This window comes from Phodopus roborovskii, unplaced genomic scaffold, assembly GCF_943737965.1.
Source record: "Phodopus roborovskii unplaced genomic scaffold, PHOROB, whole genome shotgun sequence".
In the NCBI taxonomy this organism is placed as follows: domain Eukaryota; kingdom Metazoa; phylum Chordata; class Mammalia; order Rodentia; family Cricetidae; genus Phodopus; species Phodopus roborovskii.
The window spans coordinates 76,280,873-76,303,161 of record NW_026126418.1 but is presented as its reverse complement, the minus strand read 5'-3'; the positions used below and the strand labels follow the sequence as shown (position 1 = coordinate 76,303,161).

Below are 22,289 nucleotides of genomic sequence, written 5' to 3'. Positions count from 1 at the left end.
GACAGCAAGATGTCACTCCCAAATTATAAAGCTCTGTGTGTGTGTGTGTGTGTGTGTGTGTGTGTGTGTGTGTATGAGTGAGTGTATATGAGTGAGTGTGTGTGTTTGAGTGTATATGAGTGTGTGTATGAGTGAGTGAGTGTATATGAGTGTGTGTGTATGAGTGTGTGTGTGTATGAGTGAGTGAGTGTATATGAGTGTGTGTGTATGAGTGTATGTGTTTGAGTAAGTGCATATGAGTGAGTGTGTGTGTATGAGTGTGTATATGAGTGAATGTGTGTGAGTGTGTTTGAGTGAGTGTATATGAGTGAGTGTGTGTGTATGAGTGTGTGTATATGAGTGTATATGAGTGAGTGTGTGTATGAGTGTGTATATGAGTGTATGTGTGTGAGTGTGTTTGAGTGACTGTATATGAGTGAGTGTGTGTGTATGAGTGTGTGTATATGAGTGTATATGAGTGAGTGTGTGTATGAGTGTGTGTGTATGTGTGTGTGTGTGTGTATGAGTGTGGAGGGGTTGACACTGATGTCTTCCTCAATTGTTGTCTACCACACTATCTTTTGCGCCAGGGTCTCACTGAATATGCATGGAGCTCACTGATTTGGTTAGACTGGCTGGCTAGTGAACTCCAGCAAGGGTCTGCTGTCTCTATCCCTACAGCTGCACGCCCCCCTCCACACCCATATACTTTCTGCGGGTTCTCGGGAATCATATTTATCAACTCAGCCATTTTCCCACCCAGCCATGTTCCCCAACCCTCCCAGTGTAAAAGACGGGTCTGTAAGGAATTTACTGGACTGAGTTAGCTGACTGGCTATAACTGGATGGCACCAGGCAATGTGAGGGCAGAGACAACTAAAAGAGAAAGCAGGTGGAGGCCAGCGTTTCTCTCTGCTTCCTGTCTGGTGCGTGTGACTGAGGCTACCACGACTTCCTCCTTCATGGTCTGGCAGACAGAACCTTCTTTCTGTGGTTCATGATCTAGGAGCTCAAGGGTTGCAGCTGGTCAGGCTGAGGCTCTGAGCTGGAGCACGCAGGGTTCGGCCCATCGGGGACAGTAGCCCTTGCTGCATTTGTCCCATCAGCAAACCAGTGGCTCTCAGCCTGGGACTCGCTCCCCTCCCTGCCCTTGCTGCCATTTGGCAGTGGCAAAGTCTGCATTTTTTTGCTTGTCACAACTGGTGAGTGTGGGTGCTACTGGCATTTAGTGGGTTGATGCAAGGAACACTGCTAAATGAATGATTCACGATGCTCAGATGCACAGGGCGATAAATCCCACCTCAAGACGAGTCATTAGTGGCAATCTCAGAGCCCTGCTGTCATGTTCTTTCAGATTTCCCTAACAGAAACTTCCTGTTTGTGTGGGAAATGGCCTGATCAAGCCTGAGGAGCTCTAGATTCACTTCCTCCAGAGCCCACACAGAGGAGTTCCCGCTAGTGGGGCAGGCATTCCAAAGGTAACCAGTGGCATATTTGTAGAAAGGGTGTAGATTCTGTATATAAGTGAAACTAGCCCTACAAGCTTAAAGGATGCCACTGTGAAAGGTTAGGCAAAATCAGAACATTTATAAGGACTTACTTGGCTGTAACTGTACAGAGGGAGAGAGTTTCCTGTCTTGGCTCAACAGCTTGGTTATGAAGGCCAGGAGCAGCCTTGATCTGTTTGCTGGAGGGCTGGTGCAGTGGTCTACGGAAGACAGAGGCGAGGTGAGAGTCCATGAGGGGCCACGGAAATCAGCATGACCCTAGGCCACCCGTCCCCTCCTTTCTCTTTTGTGTCATTCTTTTTTGTGTCACTGGTGAACACTTTATAATCACGCCACACTATAGCCAGGACATGAGCAAGAACCAAGGGCATGGAGGGTCTCAAAGCTGAAAACAGTTGTCCCAAGAGAGCTGCGGTAGGTGTGACCACCAACGTTATGACTGTAACTGGGTGTCCCACCCTCAAGAAGTAGCTGCCACTTCTGGCTTTGAACCCAGACATCTTTCCACATGTTCAGAAGCCACCCTCCCATCATGCTGCCACAGCAGAATGCAGGTGTCTACAGGTATATCAAGGGACTGGGTTTCTTCAGTATTTAATAAATGCTTCTTTGGGTCCCATGGCTCATTTGACTGTTAATTGAAGTTTTTAGGTACCGAGTCTGGGGCCCTGGCCTCCAATTAGCTATCCTTGGCCACACATCCCCTAATTAAAGAAATAGTTCATGGTCAAAGTCACAGAGATTTATTCAATGGGGACACATTAGAAAAAGCAACAAAAAGAGAGGTCCAGTGACAGCCACCCTCAAGCCCTTCTTAGGAGTTCTGACATGACGTTATGTTTAAGTAGAAAGTAAGGGGTATGCATAACTAGGTGTCCTTGGCCAACGTTAAGTTTTACTGTTCTCAGCATCCCAGCTCCAGCCTGTCCTAAAGGACTATCTGATGTGTTGTGGAACTATATGAAATCTATGTCCAGGACACAGATCCCTCCTCTGATGGACATCAATCTTCTGTCTTTTTTATTTTCTCAACATCAGATTCCTATGGAACACTCGGCTATTTTTGTTTGTTTGATTGTTTTTTTGTTTTCCAAGACAGGGTTTCTCTGTAGCTTTGGATCCTGTCCTGGAACTCACTTTGTAGACCAGGCTGGCTTTGAACTCACAAAGATCCACCTGCCTCTGCCTTCTGAGTGCCAAGATTAAAGGCATGCACCACCAACATCCAGCTCACATGGCTATTCTTTAGTGTGTTGTCCCAGAAGTCTGATGGTCAAAGGCAGGGGCATGTATATTGTAACACCCATGCTACCATCTGTTCCACGAATCCGGTGAAGTCCCAGAGATTGAAATAAAGAGATAAGACAGCAGGTCATTCATTCAATGGCAATGTCAGAATGCCGAATGCCGAATGTCGTTTATTGAGGGGAAGAAATGGGCTTAAATACTGATTTACAGCACAGTGGAAAATAACAGGATTTTTAGGCTTAGCTCCTCCCCACGAGGTGTGTGTTGCCACAAAGTGTGTGTTATCAAAACGAAAAGAGTACCAATTACGGCTTTGGGGCAAGGAGTCCAGCCAACAGCTTCAGGCTTGCTCAAGGCGCCTTGGGAGTCCATGCAGGGCCCTACAGGTCCCCCCCTTCTTTTAATATAAACTAACACCTGCTTTAGGTGGCAGAGAAGGTCAGCATAATTCCTTACCTGTCATTGGAGAGGTCACCCAGCCCCATAACCTCCCTGTCTTAGGTTGCATATTTGCCCCCTTCTGTCTTACCCCTCTCTGGTGAATAATTTGTCAGCCACAAAACACATGGGCAGAGGCGTTTTCTCTTGAGCCAAAGACAGTAGAATCTGTCTTGTTTGAAGGTTGGCCTGGGCCTGTCTAATGCTGTGCTGAAGTAGCACCAAGTGCAAGGGCTACAAACCCCAGTGAGAGAGAGCTTGCCCATTCTCTAAATAATATGCCTGCAAGTTGAATCCTTGTAAAACGTCTTCTGCACTGGCAGGTGGTACTCAGGATTCACTGATGTTAATGATCTGCATGGCTAAAGCATTTGTATAATTTAAAAATTGATCACTCCATAATTCCTGGAGAAAAATAATGCATTAACATAGATATGTGTGAAAGACAGAGAAGAAGACCATATAAGCCTCTCAGAAAAAATTCAAGTGTTCATATAGGAGATTAGCTTGTAGATTTAGTTTAAAAATGCCAATTTGTGCTAGATAATCAAGTATGTTTTGGGTGGCTAAGACATCAGCCAAATCACCTGATAGTTGATCCACTGTGCTTGCAGTATTTACAGATTGGGAGAGGGCTATCCTAGAAACTGTTGCTTCAGTGGCAGAGGCAGCACTGGCAGCCGTGATCCCGAAATCTCCTTTCCTCTCTACTGGTCATGTTGGTCATCTGTAGCATGTTGGTCTCTGGCATAGGTACCACCTGGGGTACATGGCCCATGACGGCTGTTACTTCATATTTCCAGCAGCTAACCAGTCAGCAGACCTGCAGAGAACAATTGAGACTTCCTCCAAAATTAGTAGCATTAGTTACAACAAAAACGAAGGGGACCAGAATACAAGTGCCTGAGATGAAGGTGAAATTCTTAAGATAACGACACCCTCTTTCCCTACCATTGGAATTTTGGAATAATAGTCATCGTCTTTGGGTTGGTTTTAGTTATTTGGGATTGGGTGATGCTTACACTCAAGTTTATCTTTTAGACAGGAATAGGGAATGGTTGGGAAAGGTATAGTTTAAATGGGATATAGGTAGATTAGCCTATTTTCTTGAGAATTTGAGTAAGAATGAGATAGTATTTTACAGCTTACATTGTTGTGTATTTTTATGTGGTAAGCTATGTAAAATTAAGTTTATATTTTGTTATATTGTGTTAAATATTTCCACTTACAATGTTTTATGCACATTATTTTTTACCATATTCTATGTGTGTATACTTTTCTTGTATTCAAGACATTTTGTATATTGATACAGTTTGGGATATTTATCTTGCTGCCCTTTATAGTTCTACCTCTTGTCTTGACACTTATACTCTACCTCTATTTTAGGGATTTACATGTATGTATATGTAAATAGTTATATTGTTTAAGTATTTGTTCCTGCTTTACTCAGGGAAGTTTTAATCAGTCTTTTTAGCTAAGTTCCCGAGTATTACAGATTATCTTCACTCACATTTCCTGTACCTATGAGATTAGTCAGATATAGATGCTTAATCTTCAATCACTTCATAGACATGCAGAACATGGCATTTAAATGTTTTAATATTAGTACTCCATTGACATGAGACACTGTTGCTCCTGACAGCACCGTGCACTTTACCGAAAATATGTTGGACACTGTTGTTGCTCCTGCTGGAATTCAATCTCACCTCAGCTAATGGCCTGTTGGGCATAGAATTGCCCCCACCTTGACCACTGATCGCACAATTAAAGCCTATCTTCATAAAACAAAAAAGGGGGAGTTTACAGGGTCTCCTCATAATCACCTTTCTCTTGTCCTTTATATTTTTTTTTAACTATTGATGGTGCTGCTCGATCTACGCCCCTCAGGCATTGGTGTCCTCAGTCATCTGACTATGGCTCAGTTATGTGGAAGAACTGGAAAAAGGTGATGGCCCGACCCAGTACTAGTAAGGGCCAGAGGGTCAGTTTGTGTCTTTCCACAAGATGCAGATAACCCTGTTTGGGTGCCTGAGCATCTGATTCACCATATGGGGAGGGACAGTGATTGTAACAGCCAGCAAGAATGTCCAATGGGCCTTCATCAAGACTCTACCCATTCTTGATGCCTGTGGGGCTGAGTAGCCATATGTGGTCCCTTTTTCCTGACCACTAATTATAGTTTGGGTCAAGCAGCTATAAATTTACACTCTGATCCAAAGGATAAGAATTTCACCTTCATCTCAGGCACGTGTATTCTGGTCCCCTTCGTTTTTGTTGTAACTAATGCTACTAATTTTGGAGGAAGTCTCAATTATTCTCTGCAGGTCTGCTAACTGGTTAGCTGCTGGAAATATGAAGTAACAGCCGTCATGGGCCATGTACCCCAGGTGGTACCTATGCCAGAGACCTCTACAGATGACCAATGTGTGCAGCAGAGAGGAAAGGAGATTTCGGGATCACGGCTGCCAGTGCTGCCTCTGCCACTGAAGCAACAGTTTCTAGGATAGCCCTCTCCCAATCTGTAAATACTGCAAGCACAGTGGATCAACTATCAGGTGATTTGGCTGATGTCTTAGCCACCCAAAACATACTTGATTATCTAGCACAAATTGGCATTTTTAAACTAAATCTACAAGCTAATCTCCTATATGAACACTTGAATTTTTTTCTGAGAGGCTTATATGGTCTTCTTCTCTGTCTTTCACACATATCTATGTTAATGCATTATTTTTCTCCAGGAATTATGGAATGATCAATTTTCAAATTATACAAATGCTTTAGCCATGCAGATCATTAACATCAGTGAATCCTGAGTACCACCTGCCAGTGCAGAAGATGTTTTACAAGGATTCAACTTGTGGGCAGATTATTTAGAGAATGGGCAAGCTCTCTCTCACTGGGGTTTGTAGCCCTTGCACTTGGTGCTACTTCAGCACAGGATTAGACAGGCCCAGGCCAACTTTCAAACAAGACAGATTCTACTGTCTTTGGCTCAAGAGAAAACGCCTCTGCCCATGTGTTTTGTGGCTGACAAATTATTCACCAGAGAGGGGTAAGACAGAAGGGGGCAAATATGCAACCTAAGACAGGGAGGTTATGGGGCTGGGTGACCTCTCCAATGACAGGTAAGGAATTATGCTGACCTTCTCTGCCACCTAAAGCAGGTGTTAGTTTATATTAAAAGAAGGGGGGGGACCTGTAGGGCCCTGCATGGACTCCCGAGGCGCCTTGAGCAAGCCTGAAGCTGTTGGCTGGACTCCTTGCCCCAAAGCCGTAATTGGTACTCTTCTCGTTTTGATAACACACACTTCGTGGCAACACACACCTCGTGGGGAGGAGCTAAGCCTAAAAATCCTGTTATTTTCCACTGTGCTGTAAATCAGTATTTAAGCCCCTCAATCAGTATTCTTCCCCTCAATAAATGACATTCGGCATTCCGACGTTGCCATTGAATGAATGACCTGATGTCTTGTCTCTTTATTTTAATCTCTAGGCCTTCGCCGGATTCGTGGAACAGATCATAGTGGCATTAATGACTGCAGACTCCCAAGTCGCAGAGATCCCACAGAGCATTGCATCTGGCTTGAATTCTGAAATCTAAGCTTTGTGAGTGTCACCTTATATTTGAAGGGTTTGATTCTTATCTGAGTTCTGCCTGAAGGGTTGGAAGTCTTTGTAAAACTGGTAGGAGAGGCCTGAGAATGGCTTCAGTATTCTGTTCCTTGATTCCAAATAAGGTTTTGGTATGTAGAAATTGACTTGCTAAGAGCTGTAAATTGTAGCCAGGCATTGGGGGCACATGCCTTTTATCCCAGCACAGGCCTGGGAGGCACAGGCAGGCAGATTTCTGTGAGTACAGGGCCAGCCTGTTGTACAGAGCAAGTTCCAGGTTCCAAAACAATACAGAGAAATTCTGCCCCCCCAAAACAACAACAACAAAGAGGTGTAAATTGTACACAATTAAAAAGGCCTTTTGAGAAGCAATGGCAGTCAGCTCCCCTGATACTGCTGAACTTAAAATTCATCCTGGAGTGACCCTAATTCTTCCACAGACCCACAAAAAAGAAAATGCAGACACTCACAGTTGAGAATGAAAACATAGATGGCTTCTATGACAACCTCTCTTCCCCATCCCCAACCCTCCAAAAGAAACAGTCTAGACACATAGACACAAAGGTATTAAAGAAAATGCTTAAAAAATTGTGATAGGGATGCTGAAGTGTGATGGCTTCTGGCCAGAGTGGGTGGGTAAGGGCTCAGTTCCGTTTATTTCACCTTCTTCTATATCTGTTATTCTTAGGTTTGGCCTTTTCACAGTGTCCCATATTTCCTAGATATTTTGTTTTAGGGATTTGTTGAATTTAGGATTTTCTTTTGTAGATGAATGTAGTTCTCCTAGTATATCTTCATCACCTGAGATTCTCTCTTCCATCTCTTATATTCTGTTGGTTATGCTTGCACATGTAGTTCCTGATCATTTACCCACCTTTTTTATTTCCAGCATTCCCTCAGACTGTGTGGGTTTTTTTTTTTTTTAATTTTCTCTATTTCAGCTTTCAAACCTTACATTGTTTGAATTGTGTCTTGCAATTTTTGGTTTGTTTTTTCTTCCATTTCTTTAAATGATGTTCTTATTTCCTCTTTTAGGGTCTATCATCTACATTAGGTTGTTTTCAGGGTCATTCTCTTCTTCTTCATCTGTGTTGGATGTTCAGGCATTGCTGGTGTGGAGCCCCTACACCCTGGTGGCATCATATTGATCTTTCTGTTGTTGACTGTGTTCTTATCCTGTCGTCTACCCACCCTTTCTTCCAGTGCACACCAGTGGGGTCTCTTCCTCTCTTGGTAGGTACAGGACCAAAGTTCTCTTCCAGTGGGTGGTGGTGGAACTAGGGCACTGAAAGACTCTGGATGGGCTGGTCTGCAGGGACAGGTTACCCTGTGTGCAGTCCCCAGTCTTCAGGAGGCAAGGCACCAGAAGGGGGGCTCCTTCCTTGGGTGGAGGCAAGACCAGGGTTCTGGCAGACTCTGGATAGGCTGGTCTGCCAGGCCGGGCTCCCTCATGCTTGCACAGGCCCCAGTCCTCAGGAGGCTCCGAGTAGGGCACCTGAAGGTTGGCTTCTCCTGTGGGTCCTAGTAAATCTTTAAAAGTCCTTGTTTATCTTCTCTAAAATCTTTTTTCTTTCTTTCCTTTTTCTTTTCTTTCTTTTTTCCCCCTTTGGTTTTTTTAAGACATAGGTTCTCTGTGTAGCTTTGGTTGTCCTGGAAGTCACTCTGTAGACCAGGCTGGCCTTGAACTCACAGAGATCAACCTGCCTTTGCTTCCCAAGAGCTGGGATTAAAGGCGTTTGCCACCACCAATTTTCTGAATGAAACAGCACATTGGCTCAAAGGGGCACAAAGACAAGTCTATTAATGCGGTGGCTTAAATAAGAATGTTCCCCCACTCCTGCTGTAGGCTTGCATATTTGGATGCTTAGCCATCAGGGAGTAGCACTATTTGAGAAGGATTAGGAGGTGTGGCCTCGTTGGAGGAAGAATATCACTGAGGTCAGGCTTTGAGGTTTTAAAAGCGCACGGCGGTCCTTGTGTCACCCTTCCTGCTGTCTGCGGATTTGAATGTAGCTCTCAGCTATTTCTCCATTACCATGCCTTCAGGTTCCCTGCCATGATGATGATGGACTAAAGCTCTGAAACCGTAAGCCAGCTCCAACTGGATGTTTTCTTTTATAAGAGTTGCCTTAGGCATGGTGTCTCTTCAGATCAATAGAACAGTGTCTAGAACACTCAGGGTTTGCTAGAGAAACAGAACCAATGAGATGAATACACACAAGTCTATCATTTCTGTTTCTTTAGAGAACCCTGACTAATATATCTCCCAATGGCACACAGTGACACTTTTACCTTGGGGTAATCAACAGCTGTCTAATTGGACACAGGGCCTGATCAATAGAAGGCGGAATTATGCCTGGTTCTGTAAACCTATCTGGAGAGGTCATAGACCATTGAGGAAAACCTACTACTGCTATTTCTTCTAAGCAATCTAATTTCTAACTATATTGTCAGTGTGTATCTTTATACCCATAGGTAAATGTAGCTCACACCACTCACCAAATTAGCTTCCTTCTTCAACAGATGGAGGTTACAATGGGCCAAAACATAGACCATAGTGCTAAGCCCCAACTGCTCTATTTAACATTCAGGGAACTTCATGGGAGAGGGGGCAGAAAGATTATAAGAGCCAGAAAACTGCAATGCCTGCTTCAAGATAAATGTCCTCTAGATGACAGGGAAGTTGCACCATGAGACTGAAATAGTGTGGTCACCTAAACAAGACCTATATAATGGCAATACCAGTCAACATCCCACTACCGATAGGGGAGCTGTGACAAATCCCACCCCTAGAAGAAGAGCTAGAGGCAATTGATAGCTGCAGAGAAAGGGAGGATCTGTTGTTTTGCAGGGATGAGCTCCTTGTTGGGGGCTCCAGTTCCAACTGATCATCCTTATACATGCATAAACACATGTATACATAAACAACACTAAGCGGACTCAGTAAATTTTACACATACATGTAAATATGTTTACTTATTTATGGAAGAGGTGATAATAATACATTTGAGAGGGAGTGTGGAGAGAGACTGAAGGCATCAGAGGGTGGAACTATATAAGCACAGTAGCCATGCATGAAATTCTCAAACAAATGCCTTTAAATAAAAACAGTTCAAGTCTAGTCTTCAGATTATGAAAAATAAACTCCAGCACATGAATTGTTAAGGTCACAACCTGGTTCTTTCATCACCAAGAGACTGATGTCATCACCATCCACAAAGATTGGAATAATCAAAACATTCCACATTCCAAAGACTGGAATAATGGAAACGCGCAAGTGTGGAGTGACAAACAGACACATTGGATTAGCTTTCAAACACTTCCCTTATAAAAGTCTCCATGAGTGGCAAGGGTCTGATGAAGAACTTGTATGGAATTATTTCATGATCTGGGAAAAATAATTGGTAAGAGGTTATTCTTATTGTTACCTGAACTGACAGCTAGCTGTTTTTTCTATATACGGATAATTTCATTTGGATTGGATTAAATAGCATGATTTTGCAACTTTTTTAAAAAACCTTTACACGTGACATGAGGGCACACATCTTTAGTCCCAGTACTCATGAGGCAGAGGCAGGAGGATCTCTGAGTTCAGGGCATCCTGATCTATACAGCTTGCTGCTGGCCAGGCTGGGCTACACAGTGAAACTCCATCATTAAAAAGGAGGAGCATTTTATTATATTTATTTGTGTATATGTGGGGGTGGTATATGTATACATATGTGAAGGTCAGAAGATGACATGGAAGGATTGGTAATCTCCTTCTACCATGTTAGTTCTGGAGCTCGAACTCAGGTCCAGGCCTTTTTGTTTGACTTTTGAGCTAGGATCTCACTGTGGATTGTAGACTGGCCTCAAGCTTGCACTGACACTCTTACCTCTGCCTCTGAGAGCACTGGGGTTACAGGGATGCCTTGCATGATTGGCTAGGTTTTGTAAAAACTGCAGGCTAAAATCCAAGGTAGCCTAAACATTGCAGTTGAGCCTCAAGGCAGCACAGGAAACAAATTTTATTTTCAATTACTTTTGAGAAGAAGCATGAACCGTACACTGCTATCAGTCAGTGCCCTTCCTGCTGCAATCATCACAACACCATATGACTATAAAGACTTAGCAATTTCATTTATAAGTGTACAAGTCTATAGTCTCACAGTTGGAAAGTCTCAGTATTCAGGATTCAAGGGGGACACTGAGCTAAGGGATGAGGGGAGTTGTAAATGTCGGGGCAAAACATCACAGTAAGGACTCTGAGGAGAGATCAGTCCCACACAGGGGTCCTCTTCTATAGACCTTGGAAGTCCTATGACATGTAGGTGATGATGCATAGTCCATAATATGTGGGCATATTCAAGTTGCCTTTGATTTTTGGGTAGAAAGAGAAGGGAAAAGGTTGGCCTTCTGGTTGGGCCCATCATACAGTATGTGCCACCTGTAGCCTCTAGTAGCCAAGTGTACTTGGCAGACTTCTTTTGAAGACTCATAGTCACAGTATGGGTATTTGTCATTTCATTTACAGAAGCTGAGAGTGTGAAGCAAAAGAGGCTGCTGCAGGTGAGTGTGACCTGGGAAGCCCTTAGCCCAAACCTAGCACAGGTGAGTATTTTCACAAACAGCTTTCGACTGATACCCCACAGTGAGATTTAGGCTGAGAAGTAGAATTTTAACTTTTGTTTCTCTAAGATAAAGCTCTTGTAGTTTAGAGAATACAAATGCATTGAGGCTGGATGAAAGCAGTTAATTGGTAGCTGACTAAAAAGCAAGTATGCTCACTGACACAACTGTGTTTTTGTGTAGACAGATATCCAAGGAGCCACAATGCCTTAACGGCAAGTTAGTGCACTAGGAGAAGCCACAAGAAGCAAGATTTCCCACAGCTCCCTCTGTATACACGGGGTTCCCCACAGCTCATTCTGTATACACCGTTTCCCACTGTTCTGTATCCACTCTTTAGATAGCACTATACTAATTCAACTTTTATATTCTCCTTTTTCCTTCAGGAAAAGAATGAGATACAAAATATTAATCTGGTTGTTATTGATTTTAATGTCTCTGTGTGCCCTGTATAGAGAATACTATTTCAGGTAACAGTGAACCTTAATGTTGTATTCTTATATGTGAGTTGGAAAATTAAAGGGATTGCCCAATAAGTAAATCAGCAGCTGGATGCATCAATCTGTACATAAAGGAATTATACCCAAGCAGGTCTGCATAGATAAAGCCCTTTGTCCCCACCCTTTGTTTCTAATTATAGCAAAGATTTAAAAAAAATGCTAGAGATAGTCTGGTGTGGTGGCCTTTAACCCCAGCACTCAGAAGGCAGATAGGCAGATCTCTGAGTTGGAGCCCAATCTGGTTTACAGAGCAAGTTCCAGGATAGTCAGGGCTATTACACAGAGAAATCCTGTCTAAAGAAAAGTTAAAGAGAAACTGCTTTTGGAAACAGGTGACATCGTTAAAGAAAGAGATCCTACTGTTGGTGACTTAATGTACAAAATATTATATTCACTCCATAAATGTGAAATGAATAGAAGGACTTCCTATCTAATGAACAAGTTTATATTAATAACGTGAATTAATTGCATATATTTGTCTCCAAGAATTATAAGGCAGTGGGACATGTTTTGTAAATGTAGCAAAGGGTTGGGGAATTCTGGCTTGGTGGTGGAACACTGCCTAGCTTGAACAAGGCCACGAATTCGGTCTCCAGATGGTAAAGCAAAAATGAATATATAGGACATGAGCCTCCAATTTAAAGGTCTGTACCATGTTTACTACATTATCTGGACAGCAATAATGCATTTCCAGTAGTATATTTTGCAATATTAGTTAATAAAGCTAAATGACTTGTGGAAACCCTTTGTATACATTTCAAAGTAATATAGTGTTATTTGTTTGTTTGTTTTTTTTTAACCCTAAGTACAAAGAAACTGCAGATGATATATCAGTGCTGGTAAGTTTTTATTTAAAAATATGGTACAACCTGTCCTTTGAGGACAAAGTTGGATGAAAAGCTTGGGCTACCCATGAATCCATGTTTCCTTCAGTTAGACTAAACCAGCAAGCACATGTTTACAAACATGTTGGTGATAATAAAATTTAGAATGTCAAGAATCAAAAGAAAAACAGATAGGGTGGGAATTACCATGAAAATATATCAACAGGAGGCAGAATTGTAAATCTAATTAATCTTAATAAAAAAATCAGGAGTCAAACATTGGGATAAGAACCCAGAATATGAGAAAACTGGAGCAACTGCCAGTTGCTTCCTACCTCTCTTATTCCTCTGTCACAAAGGGCTGAGATTCTCTCTCCACCTTATCACTTCCTATTTCCTCTCTGTACACTCCTCCAGACATCGATGATTAACTAGTGGCTAGCTTTGCCCTCTGACTCCAAGAAAGCATTATTTGTCAGATACAAACAAAATACTACACAACACTTTGTCTCTTTGAAAGCTCAGGGCAAGCACACAGGTACAAGGCTTGATTAAAGACTGTCAGAAGCCACAGCCATGAAGTCTCAGCAACATGACTGCCTAAACAGGAGCTGAACAAGGACAATGTCAGTAGACACAGCAAAGTGGAGGGGGAGGGGCTACCACAGGCCCTCAGCCCTATACAAAGAACCACATGCAAATAAGAAACGCCCAGAGTGGGAGAAACTCTTCCCTAGGGAAAACCACAGCAATTGGTTATCCCGTATCAAATGGTCAACTCTGAAAATGTATATACAAGTAACATTATATGGACTAAACAGGTTATATTTAGGAATATAGTGGGTTTTTTTGTTTTGTTTTGCTTTGTTTTTTGTTCTTTGAGACAGGGTTTCTCTTTGTCCTGGTTGTCCTGGAACTCATTCTGTAGATCAGACTGACCTCAAACTCACAGAGATCTACCTGCCTCTGTCCAGAGTGCTGGGATCAAAGGCATGCTCCATCACTACCTGGCTAGAGTATAATTTCAAAATTAAAAGAAATAATAGTAATAAAAAACTGTCAGGAGATTGCAGCAGCCTCATAATGGTGGATTTGGAGAGGACTGCCATCAACCCACAGTGGTGTGTAGCAGCTCTACTCTCTGATGCTTATTGTGTCCAGTGACATGTCTTGTGATGACTCTGTAACTCATAACACTCTGAAAGGACCAGGTTGACTTAGACTGTGCATGAATGTAATGTACTGAGAAGGAATGGAGTTGGTGCACAGTGGTGCTTGCTTGTAATCCAGCACTCAGAGAATGGAGGTAGAGAGATCAGGAGTTCAATGTTACTTTAGCTATACAGTAAGTTTAAGGCCAGCCTGGGATATACAACAACCCACCTTAAATAAGTAAAGAAGCATATTTCCTCTCTCTATCACAATGGATAACAGAGAACAGTAACTTTCAGCAACTCAAATGCAACAGAACCCACTTCCTGGCAAAGATATGAACATCCAAGGAGTATCCATTACAGCAGATGGTAGAAAGGGAAATGGGTTAATAGACTTCCTGGCAAATCTATTTATTTGTTTATTTATTTATTTGTTTGTTTGTCTGTCTGTCTACTCTACTTAATTTGTTCTTTCTTTCTTCCTTTCTATCTTTCTGAGACAGAGTTTCTCTGTGTTGCCCTGGCTGTTCTGGAACTGGCTCTGTCTTCCCAAGAGCTGGAACTAAAAGTATGAGCCACCATGCCCCACCCTGGCAAATGTATTTACTATAATATATTCTAATAATAATACCTTCTATTACCATTAGTTCTCCTAGAGATAGAGTTCTTCAACCTAACACACCAATACACACTGTCCAAAGGCAATGTCAGTCAGAGTCCAGTGCCATGTCTTAGTCACACCCTGCCTTCAACATAATCTTATAGCAAAATCCAGCTGTAGCATGAATTCTAATAGGTCTTAATAATAAAAGCCCAGAGTCAGATATTAGGGAGTGAAAGCTAAAAGATCAGAGAAGCAGAGCAACCAGCCACTATAGATCTTACTTCTATGAAATCCTCAGACTGAAAAGAGAGCTAGTTCCTGTCTCCTCTGCCTATGTTCCTCTGTCCACCTAGCCATCTCACTTCCTGTCTGTCTATACAGACCTCCAGACCTCTATGGTTAGCTAGTGACTAGCTCCACCCTCTGATCTCTGGGCAAACTTTGTTAGAATATAAACAAGATATCACCGCACCCAGCTCCATGCATGCCCAATTCCTTCACTAGCTCTGCTTAAGATGAAGTCTCCACGGTGCCCTTCTACCTAAGTTGCCACTAGAGTGTGTAGCAAAGATGAAAATGACTTAGGGTAGGGTAATAAAAGACCTTTGTGCCTCTACTTTTTTATCTAGTAAAATGGGAATGAATAATGATGATGATAGTGTCTATCTCCGTGTTTAATATGTGGAATAAGTTAGATAATAGGAAAGTATTAAAATAGTGTGAGCTATTAATAAGGGAGCTCTAGTCTTATCCAGCAGATTAGGAAAAACTTCACTAAGTAAGGGATAGCTTAAATCAACTCTGAAGGCTACATGGAAATCAGCTGGCTCAAGTTGCAGTATGATTAAGGAAGTTTGAAAAAGACCAAAGAATCAGAAAAGCTATGAAAAGTGTCTGGAAAGAGGTCTGGCTGAAGTAGCATAAAAGATAGGTCATGGGAAATTTGTGGCCATATAAGGAGTGTGGACATGGTTTTTAAGATGTGGGAAACTACTGAACACTGTGAAACTGAATGATAACATGGTAAACGTGGGGCTGCAGAAGCCAAGCAGAAATCTGGAGACTGAATGGAAATGGGGCAGACAGGAAGCAGCCTGCTGATTTTGGAAGATGGGCATATGGAAGCCCATGGCATTCTTCAGCCTGTGAAAAATGTTAAATCTTCCAGTTGGGGATAAAGCTCAAGGGAGAGTGCTTATTTAGCAAGCATGAAGCCATGGACCATTCCCCAACACCAGAACCAAAACACTCAAACAGTGAGTCCTGTTAGGAAGCTATCGTAATAACACAGAAAGAGAGATGATGGGTTGAGGACACTGGTGGGAGGGGGGGTGGAGCTAGGTGAGGCCACAGGATTTGATGGTGGGCTTCCAGGAGTGACTCTATTGTTATGACTCACCAATGCAGACAGGTTTAATGAGGTAAAAATCTTTGAACAGGAAGTGAGTCTATGACTTCAGCATTAAACACTGTCCTGGATGGTGTCCAAAACACTCAAGACCTCCAGAAAGGACGCTGAATATCCAGTTCATGGAGAAGTTCACGTTGTGTGTAAGCAACAACAAGCAGAGCAGCAAGAATGCCAAGAACATGTCACGTGGGGAAGCAGACACTCTCAGAGAAACCCTCATGAAAATTACCATCAAGTCTCAGATGAGGACTCCTCAGCAAAAGGATATTTAAGGCTCATGTAAGAAAGGAAATGGATCTCTTTCCACTGTTGAAAAAACAAAAGCAATAACAAAAACGCAGGGCAAGGCTAGAGAGCCCAATTTCTGTGAGTCCGTGGCCAGCCATGGCTATATAGTAAGACCCTGACTCAAATAAAACAAACAAAACTCCAGAAAATTCAGAGTCTGAGGCAAACTTGGAAGTGAGATGGCAGGAAGCTGAGGGAACTTTAAATTCTCCTTGAACTAGATGAGTGGACAGCAGAACTAAAGAAACCCATGAAGGCTGCTGGGACGCACAGTTTCCATGCTAATGCTATTGGGACTCATCAGTGTTGCTCATTGTGAATTTTATAATTTTTCTATCTTTTAGGTCTGTGAAAGACCAGCCAGAACTACAGATATCATCAAACTGGTTTAATTCCACGTAAGAATGCAAACCCTGCGTGAGGTTAATTCATAAATGTTGACAGGTGGCTCCAGGGGTACTGTTGGGAGTGTGTGTGCTGAGTGCCAAGGAGGCACGACAGGGTTATAACCACCATGTGCCGCCGCCGGTAGCAGACTGGAGTCCTCCACTAGAGAGAACATCAAGTGCTCTAACCACTGAGCCATCACCCAAGCCCAACTCTGGGCAATCTTGCTACAGTGTTTGCATCAACTGAAATAGACATATCTGCTATTGTGTGCATGAAACACACTTGTACATAAAATGCTTACAGTCATTAATTCTGTTTCTCAAGTTTGTAAGAGGTCTAACTAAAATTTCTTAAACGGTTCAGGTTTTCTGTGAAAAGTGAAGGGCCCTCGGTTAACTATCCCTGACACTGTCACGTGTTTCTATTTTAGTGTACAAGTCTCCCAACATGCAAAGTGTGGGGAAATACTCTACCAAGCACTGTCATCCAGACTAAAATTGTTGATAATGATAGTCTTTTTCAGGCTTAAGTATATTCTAATTACAATGTGATCATCATTTTGAGCACAAATAATTAGATGTGCCCAAGCACTTTGCATTCCAAGCTGTGCCACTCCATGAGTAAAGAGGATTAGGGTCACACTATTCTGGGTGTGAGAATGGAAACTCCTAACCCAGAGGAAGGTTTCATGCCCAGAAAAAGGGACTTAGATACAGCCCGATCTTGTGCACAGGACAAATCTGCACATGTGCTTCCCCTGGCTTTCTTTTCATGTTTTCTTAACTGTAAGTGTGTGCTTTCATGATGGTGTGACCTGCCACCAACTTCTTCCCTTTCCTTTCTTTGTGTGTGTGTGTGTGTGTGTGTGTGTGTGTGTGTGTGTGTGTACATATACATATTATATACATGTGGGGATATGGGAGTGTGCACATGAGTGTAGTGACCACAGAGGCCAGAAGAGGGCATTAGATCCCCTGGAGCTGGAGTTACAGATGGTTGTGAGCCACCCCAGTGCTGGGAACTAACTGTGGTCCTCTGCAAGAATGATAGACACTTTTAGTGGCTGGACCATCTTTCTAGTCTCCTCCTCTTCTTCTCTTTCTTTCCTTTGATTATTTATGTTTTCATAGATTTTTCTTGAGAACTGGTCTCAATCGATAGCCTATGGTAACCTTGACCTCACAGCTGTCTCATCCCCCTGATGATTTGGCCATTTCTAATATGATGCTTCTCTGGTTTATCAGAGTTGTCAATGCTTTGTGTTAGAGACAATGGGACACTGCTTCAGATACAAGGTTTTGTGTTAGACACAATGGGATGCTGCCTTCAGATAAAAGTCTTTGGGTATTGACAGTAACCCTCCTGATGTCATGATGATATGTTTTACTTTAAAATTCTGTCTTTCTTACAGATACAACTTGAACTTGATACACAAGCATATGAGAACTACCACATGGTCAGCTCCAATTGTGTGGACTGACACTTACAATGAGTCAGTCTTGAAAGCGTATTATAAAAAGCACCCAGTTACTGTGGGGCTGGTTGTGTTTGCAGTGGGAAGGTAGGTAACAATGTCAAAGTGTCCTTTGCAGTCAGGCTTTTATTTATAGAAAGTGGGAGATATGCTACTTTAGAATTATTCCCTCTAAGCCAATTCTTGCCATAATTCAAAATATCACCTACTTGGGCCACAGGCAAACATCTCAGTTTCTTAGTTTCCTTCTATTTTCATAGTCTTCCTTCCAATATTAACTTAATTTCATGGGTCTTTTACCAGTCATCTTAATACAAGTTTATACTTCTGTTATAACCATTCCTCATTACCTCTGCATTTAATCCACTAATTTCCTATCTCCTATGTACTCCCAGGTGATAAGAAATTGCCTTCAGAAAATCCCACTTAACTCTACAAATTGACTTTCAGAGGAACATACCAAAATAAGGTAGCTGCAATTTTATGCATCAGGATTTATATGCTACATTGTTTGACCACTAATCATAAAGTTAAAAAAAGAAAGCATACATCCAGGGGTGATGGTGCATGCCTTTAATCCCAGAGTTAGGGAGGCAGAGGCAGGAAGATCTCTGTGAGTTCAGTTTGGTCTAGAATAGCCAAGGCTACACAAAGAAAGCCTGTCTGGAAAAACCAAACCATAACAGCATCACAAAACATGTAAAAACCATCCAGTAATTTAAAAACAAAAGCAAATCTATGCTGAATTCCTAATCAAACAAAAAACCAAAGCCATAAAAGTCGGCCACTCAAAAAAGAAAACAAACACAATGCAGTATTTCCATTTAAAGATAGAAGGGTGTGGACACATCTTCTGTCTTCTGAAATGTTATAGACAATAAATATTCTCTCTCTCTCTCTCTCTCTCTCTCACACACACACACATATGTAGATATGAACATATAACCTAACCTTTATTTTAAGAAACTGGATAAAGAAGAGCAAACAACCTAAAACAAGCAAAATAAAAAAATAAATATTGGAGTGAAGTAAAAACCAAAATTAGTCCTTTGCAAAAGGACAATAAAATGAACAAACCCTTGAAAAAAGAAACAGATTATGAAAGTCCATGACAAATACCTGACCAAGGTCTTCAGAGCCACAGGCGTTCTCACGTGAATGGATGCAGGTCAGAGGAGAGCAGGCAGCTGGCAAGACCAAGGCCATTGTTGCCTGGGTTGAGCCAGGGCAACTGAAGAGTCTCTTATGAGATAAAACTTGGGAAATCAGAATGAAATCTATAGTTTAGCCAATAGTAGACCACAGCTGAGGGTATCATTTTGACAAAAGCACAGTGGCTACAGGGGATGCTAAGAGTAGCTGGATGGTGTGAATGGGAGCTCCTCCAGCACTCAGTGAAACTTTTCTGTAAATTTAGTAACATTGAAAAGTAGAAACGTTTGCTTTATTGGAAAACATTTATTCTACATTTTGCAAAGAAAGAAGATATACATTTGAGAGGACAAGATGTGTTTGGGTAAAATGAACATGATTGTGTGTGTAAATGACAAAGAAAACTTGAGGTAGAAATGGGAAATAAAAATGATGGCAAATCTTGCTTCAGAGAGTACTCCAAGATCACCATGAATGACAGTAATGTCCTAAGACAGTTCAGTTGCTGATTATTTTGGGGGCAGAGAAGGTATTATGAGGCCAAGAAACATACTACAAAGATCCAGGAAAACAGGACGATGACATGTGTGTGTGACCTCAAGACCATCTCTAATTGTGGGACTCTGCTTTCAGATTATAGTTACTAATAAGACTGGGTGACTGACTCCACTTTCTTAATTGATATCATGTCAGGGTTTTAAATGATCAAGTGAATGGACTCCCCCTTTAAAAATGTTCTACACCACTTCATATGGACTCCCTTGGATTTGATTGACAGCACCCAGCATAGCACAATGACTTCAGCGATACTTTTCATACTTCACAAATAATATTAGATGTGATGAATTACAACATTTTCTCTTAATGGTTAGTTATGATTTATCATTAGCCTATTTCTCAAAGTCTAGGCCAATATCCAGGACTTATTTCTAAGTATTATATAAGCACTCCTGGAGTGGAGCTCCTAAATGGCTACCTTTCCTCTTCCAAACTTCCCTGAGTCCATTCATTACTCTAGGAATCTCTTCCTGGTTTCCAAGAATGGAAATAAGAAAATGTTTTCCAGCCCAGTGATTCTGCTACCACAGTAAGGCTCACAATACAGACCAGTACAGGCAACAGAGCGCCAGCTACTGCACTAACTTTGCATGCTTAGCCAACCACACATAGAAAGGCACCACTGTAGAAACCAGGGCAGAGACCCCCTCATATTCTCTGCTGCATTGACCCTGCAACCCTGAACTCTGGCTTTCACTCCATAACCCAAAATGAGCCTCCTTCCCACACTAATTTTCATTCATCCTCATGAAGAGCCCCTCTTCCATTCCATGGTCTATAGACCCTGTTAGTGTCACTTTCTCCTATACTACTCAGAGACTAGTGTAGTGGGAATTCATTCCACCAATAGATTTGGGGTACTGGCCTTAGGGTGTGTCTTCGGTGTGCAGACATGGTCCCTTATAAGGAAGAAGAAGGGTCTGACTCGATCTGTCTTGAGTGGTGGTCTGAGCATCCTGCATCACAGCATCCTGTGCCTCCAAGGGCAGAAGATCAGGGCGCTCTTTACCTTCATTGTGTGAGTGCTCCCCAAATAAATATCTATTATTTAGGTGTTCATGAACTTCCTTAAATCCCCTTCACTTGGCGTCCAACATACTGAACCCCAGAGCTTCCCACAGCCCACCCCGCCCCATGTGGTTAGAGCAGGGGACTTAGAGCCCTTGGGCTCTAAGGTAGATTTGGTTATCTGGTTTCTCATTTGCATTGCTAGTTAAGCTGGGACCAGGCAGTTGAGACTTTATATGTTCCACCAAAACCTAAGGATGAAACTCAACTACTTCATATTTATTTTGCAGTTACCTTTGGTACTACTTGGGAAACTTTCTGACATCTGCTAATAAGTTCTTCATGGTCGACCAGAGGGTCATCATTTATATCATGTTGGATGACTTTGCCTATATGCCATTGATAACTCTGAATCGTCTTCGAACATTAAAAGTTTTTAAAATTAAGCGACAGAGGAGGTGGCAAGACATCAGTATGATGCGCATGAAGATCATCAGTGAACACATCACAGACCACATACAGTATGAGGTTGACTATATCTTCTGCATGGATGTGGACCAAACCTTCAAGGGCAGCTACGGTCTGGAGACTCTGGGGGACTCCATAGCTCAGTTACATACCTATTGGTATAAGGAAAGCCCTGACAAATTGCCTTATGAAAGAAATGAGTCATCAGAAGCTTACATACCAGTGGGGGAGGGAGACTTTTATTACCATGCTGCTGTTTTTGGAGGCACAACCTCACAGGTCCTCAAGATCACTAGAGAGTGTGCCAAAGGAATTATGAATGATAAGAAAAATAATATTGAAGCAGTTTGGCATGACGAAAGCCACTTAAACAAGTATTTCTTTCTCCATAAACCCACTAAACTCTTGTCACCAGAATTTTGCTGGGATTTACATAATAATCAGAATCCTGATATTGAGATTGTTAAACTTTCTTGGAGTTTTAAGAATTATGAATATCTTAGACAGCAAGTATAATTTTATGGCCCTTTCCTCATATTTCTGAATTGAAATATGAGTATCAGTTTCCTTGGAAAATTAGTACCTGGCATATTTTAACAATAAAGCTTCATTACTAAGTGGCAAGCCCGCCAACAGCGTGACATTTCTTAGAGCAGCAGAGACACAGGAGAAATGTCTGGTGACAGAAAACCAATGCATGGTTATATTTGTAAATGAGATATGGCTCACTCATAGAAAGAAATGAAATGTGTCCGTATGTGTTATCATGGACTGGTCTTCAAACTATACTGAGAAAGTGAAAGTGACAGTTCACACTTGTAGCCCCCTATTGAAAAAAAGAAGCCATGCATTTAAAAAATATGTGCCTGCATGGACAGAAGAAAAAAAAAAACATAGAATAAAACCCATGAAGCCCATAACAGTCTGATTCTGGGGATAGAGGGTAAGGTTCAGGTGCTAAGCAGAAGATGACTCAATGTTTGTCAAATCTCCTTTTTATATTCTAATTCTTTATCATGTGCACATACATATGCATATGTGTAGTTAGAGTTTCTTTCCCTT

The 22,289-nt window shown here is 42.0% G+C and overlaps 1 protein-coding gene across 1 annotated transcript; it reads left to right on the top strand.

Moving 5' to 3' along the window:
- The first annotated feature begins 11,789 nt into the window (after nucleotides 1-11,789).
- Nucleotides 11,790-21,743, top strand: LOC127222826 (N-acetyllactosaminide alpha-1,3-galactosyltransferase). The gene is made up of 5 exons (XM_051185317.1): nucleotides 11,790-11,866; nucleotides 12,703-12,735; nucleotides 16,522-16,575; nucleotides 17,979-18,128; nucleotides 21,050-21,743. The coding sequence occupies exons 1-5, from the start codon at nucleotides 11,790-11,792 to the stop codon at nucleotides 21,741-21,743; spliced, it is 1,008 nt and encodes a 335-aa protein (XP_051041274.1).
- Nucleotides 21,744-22,289: the final 546 nt, after the last annotated feature.

Coding starts and splice junctions, on each gene's coding strand:
- LOC127222826 (XM_051185317.1), top strand. CDS start 11,790: ATGAGATACAAAATATTAATCTGGTTGTTATTGATTTTAATGTCTCTG. Junction 12,736..16,521: donor CAGATGATATATCAGTGCTG/GTAAGTTTTTAT, acceptor TCTATCTTTTAG/GTCTGTGAAAGACCAGCCAG. Junction 16,576..17,978: donor TCAAACTGGTTTAATTCCAC/GTAAGAATGCAA, acceptor TCTTTCTTACAG/ATACAACTTGAACTTGATAC.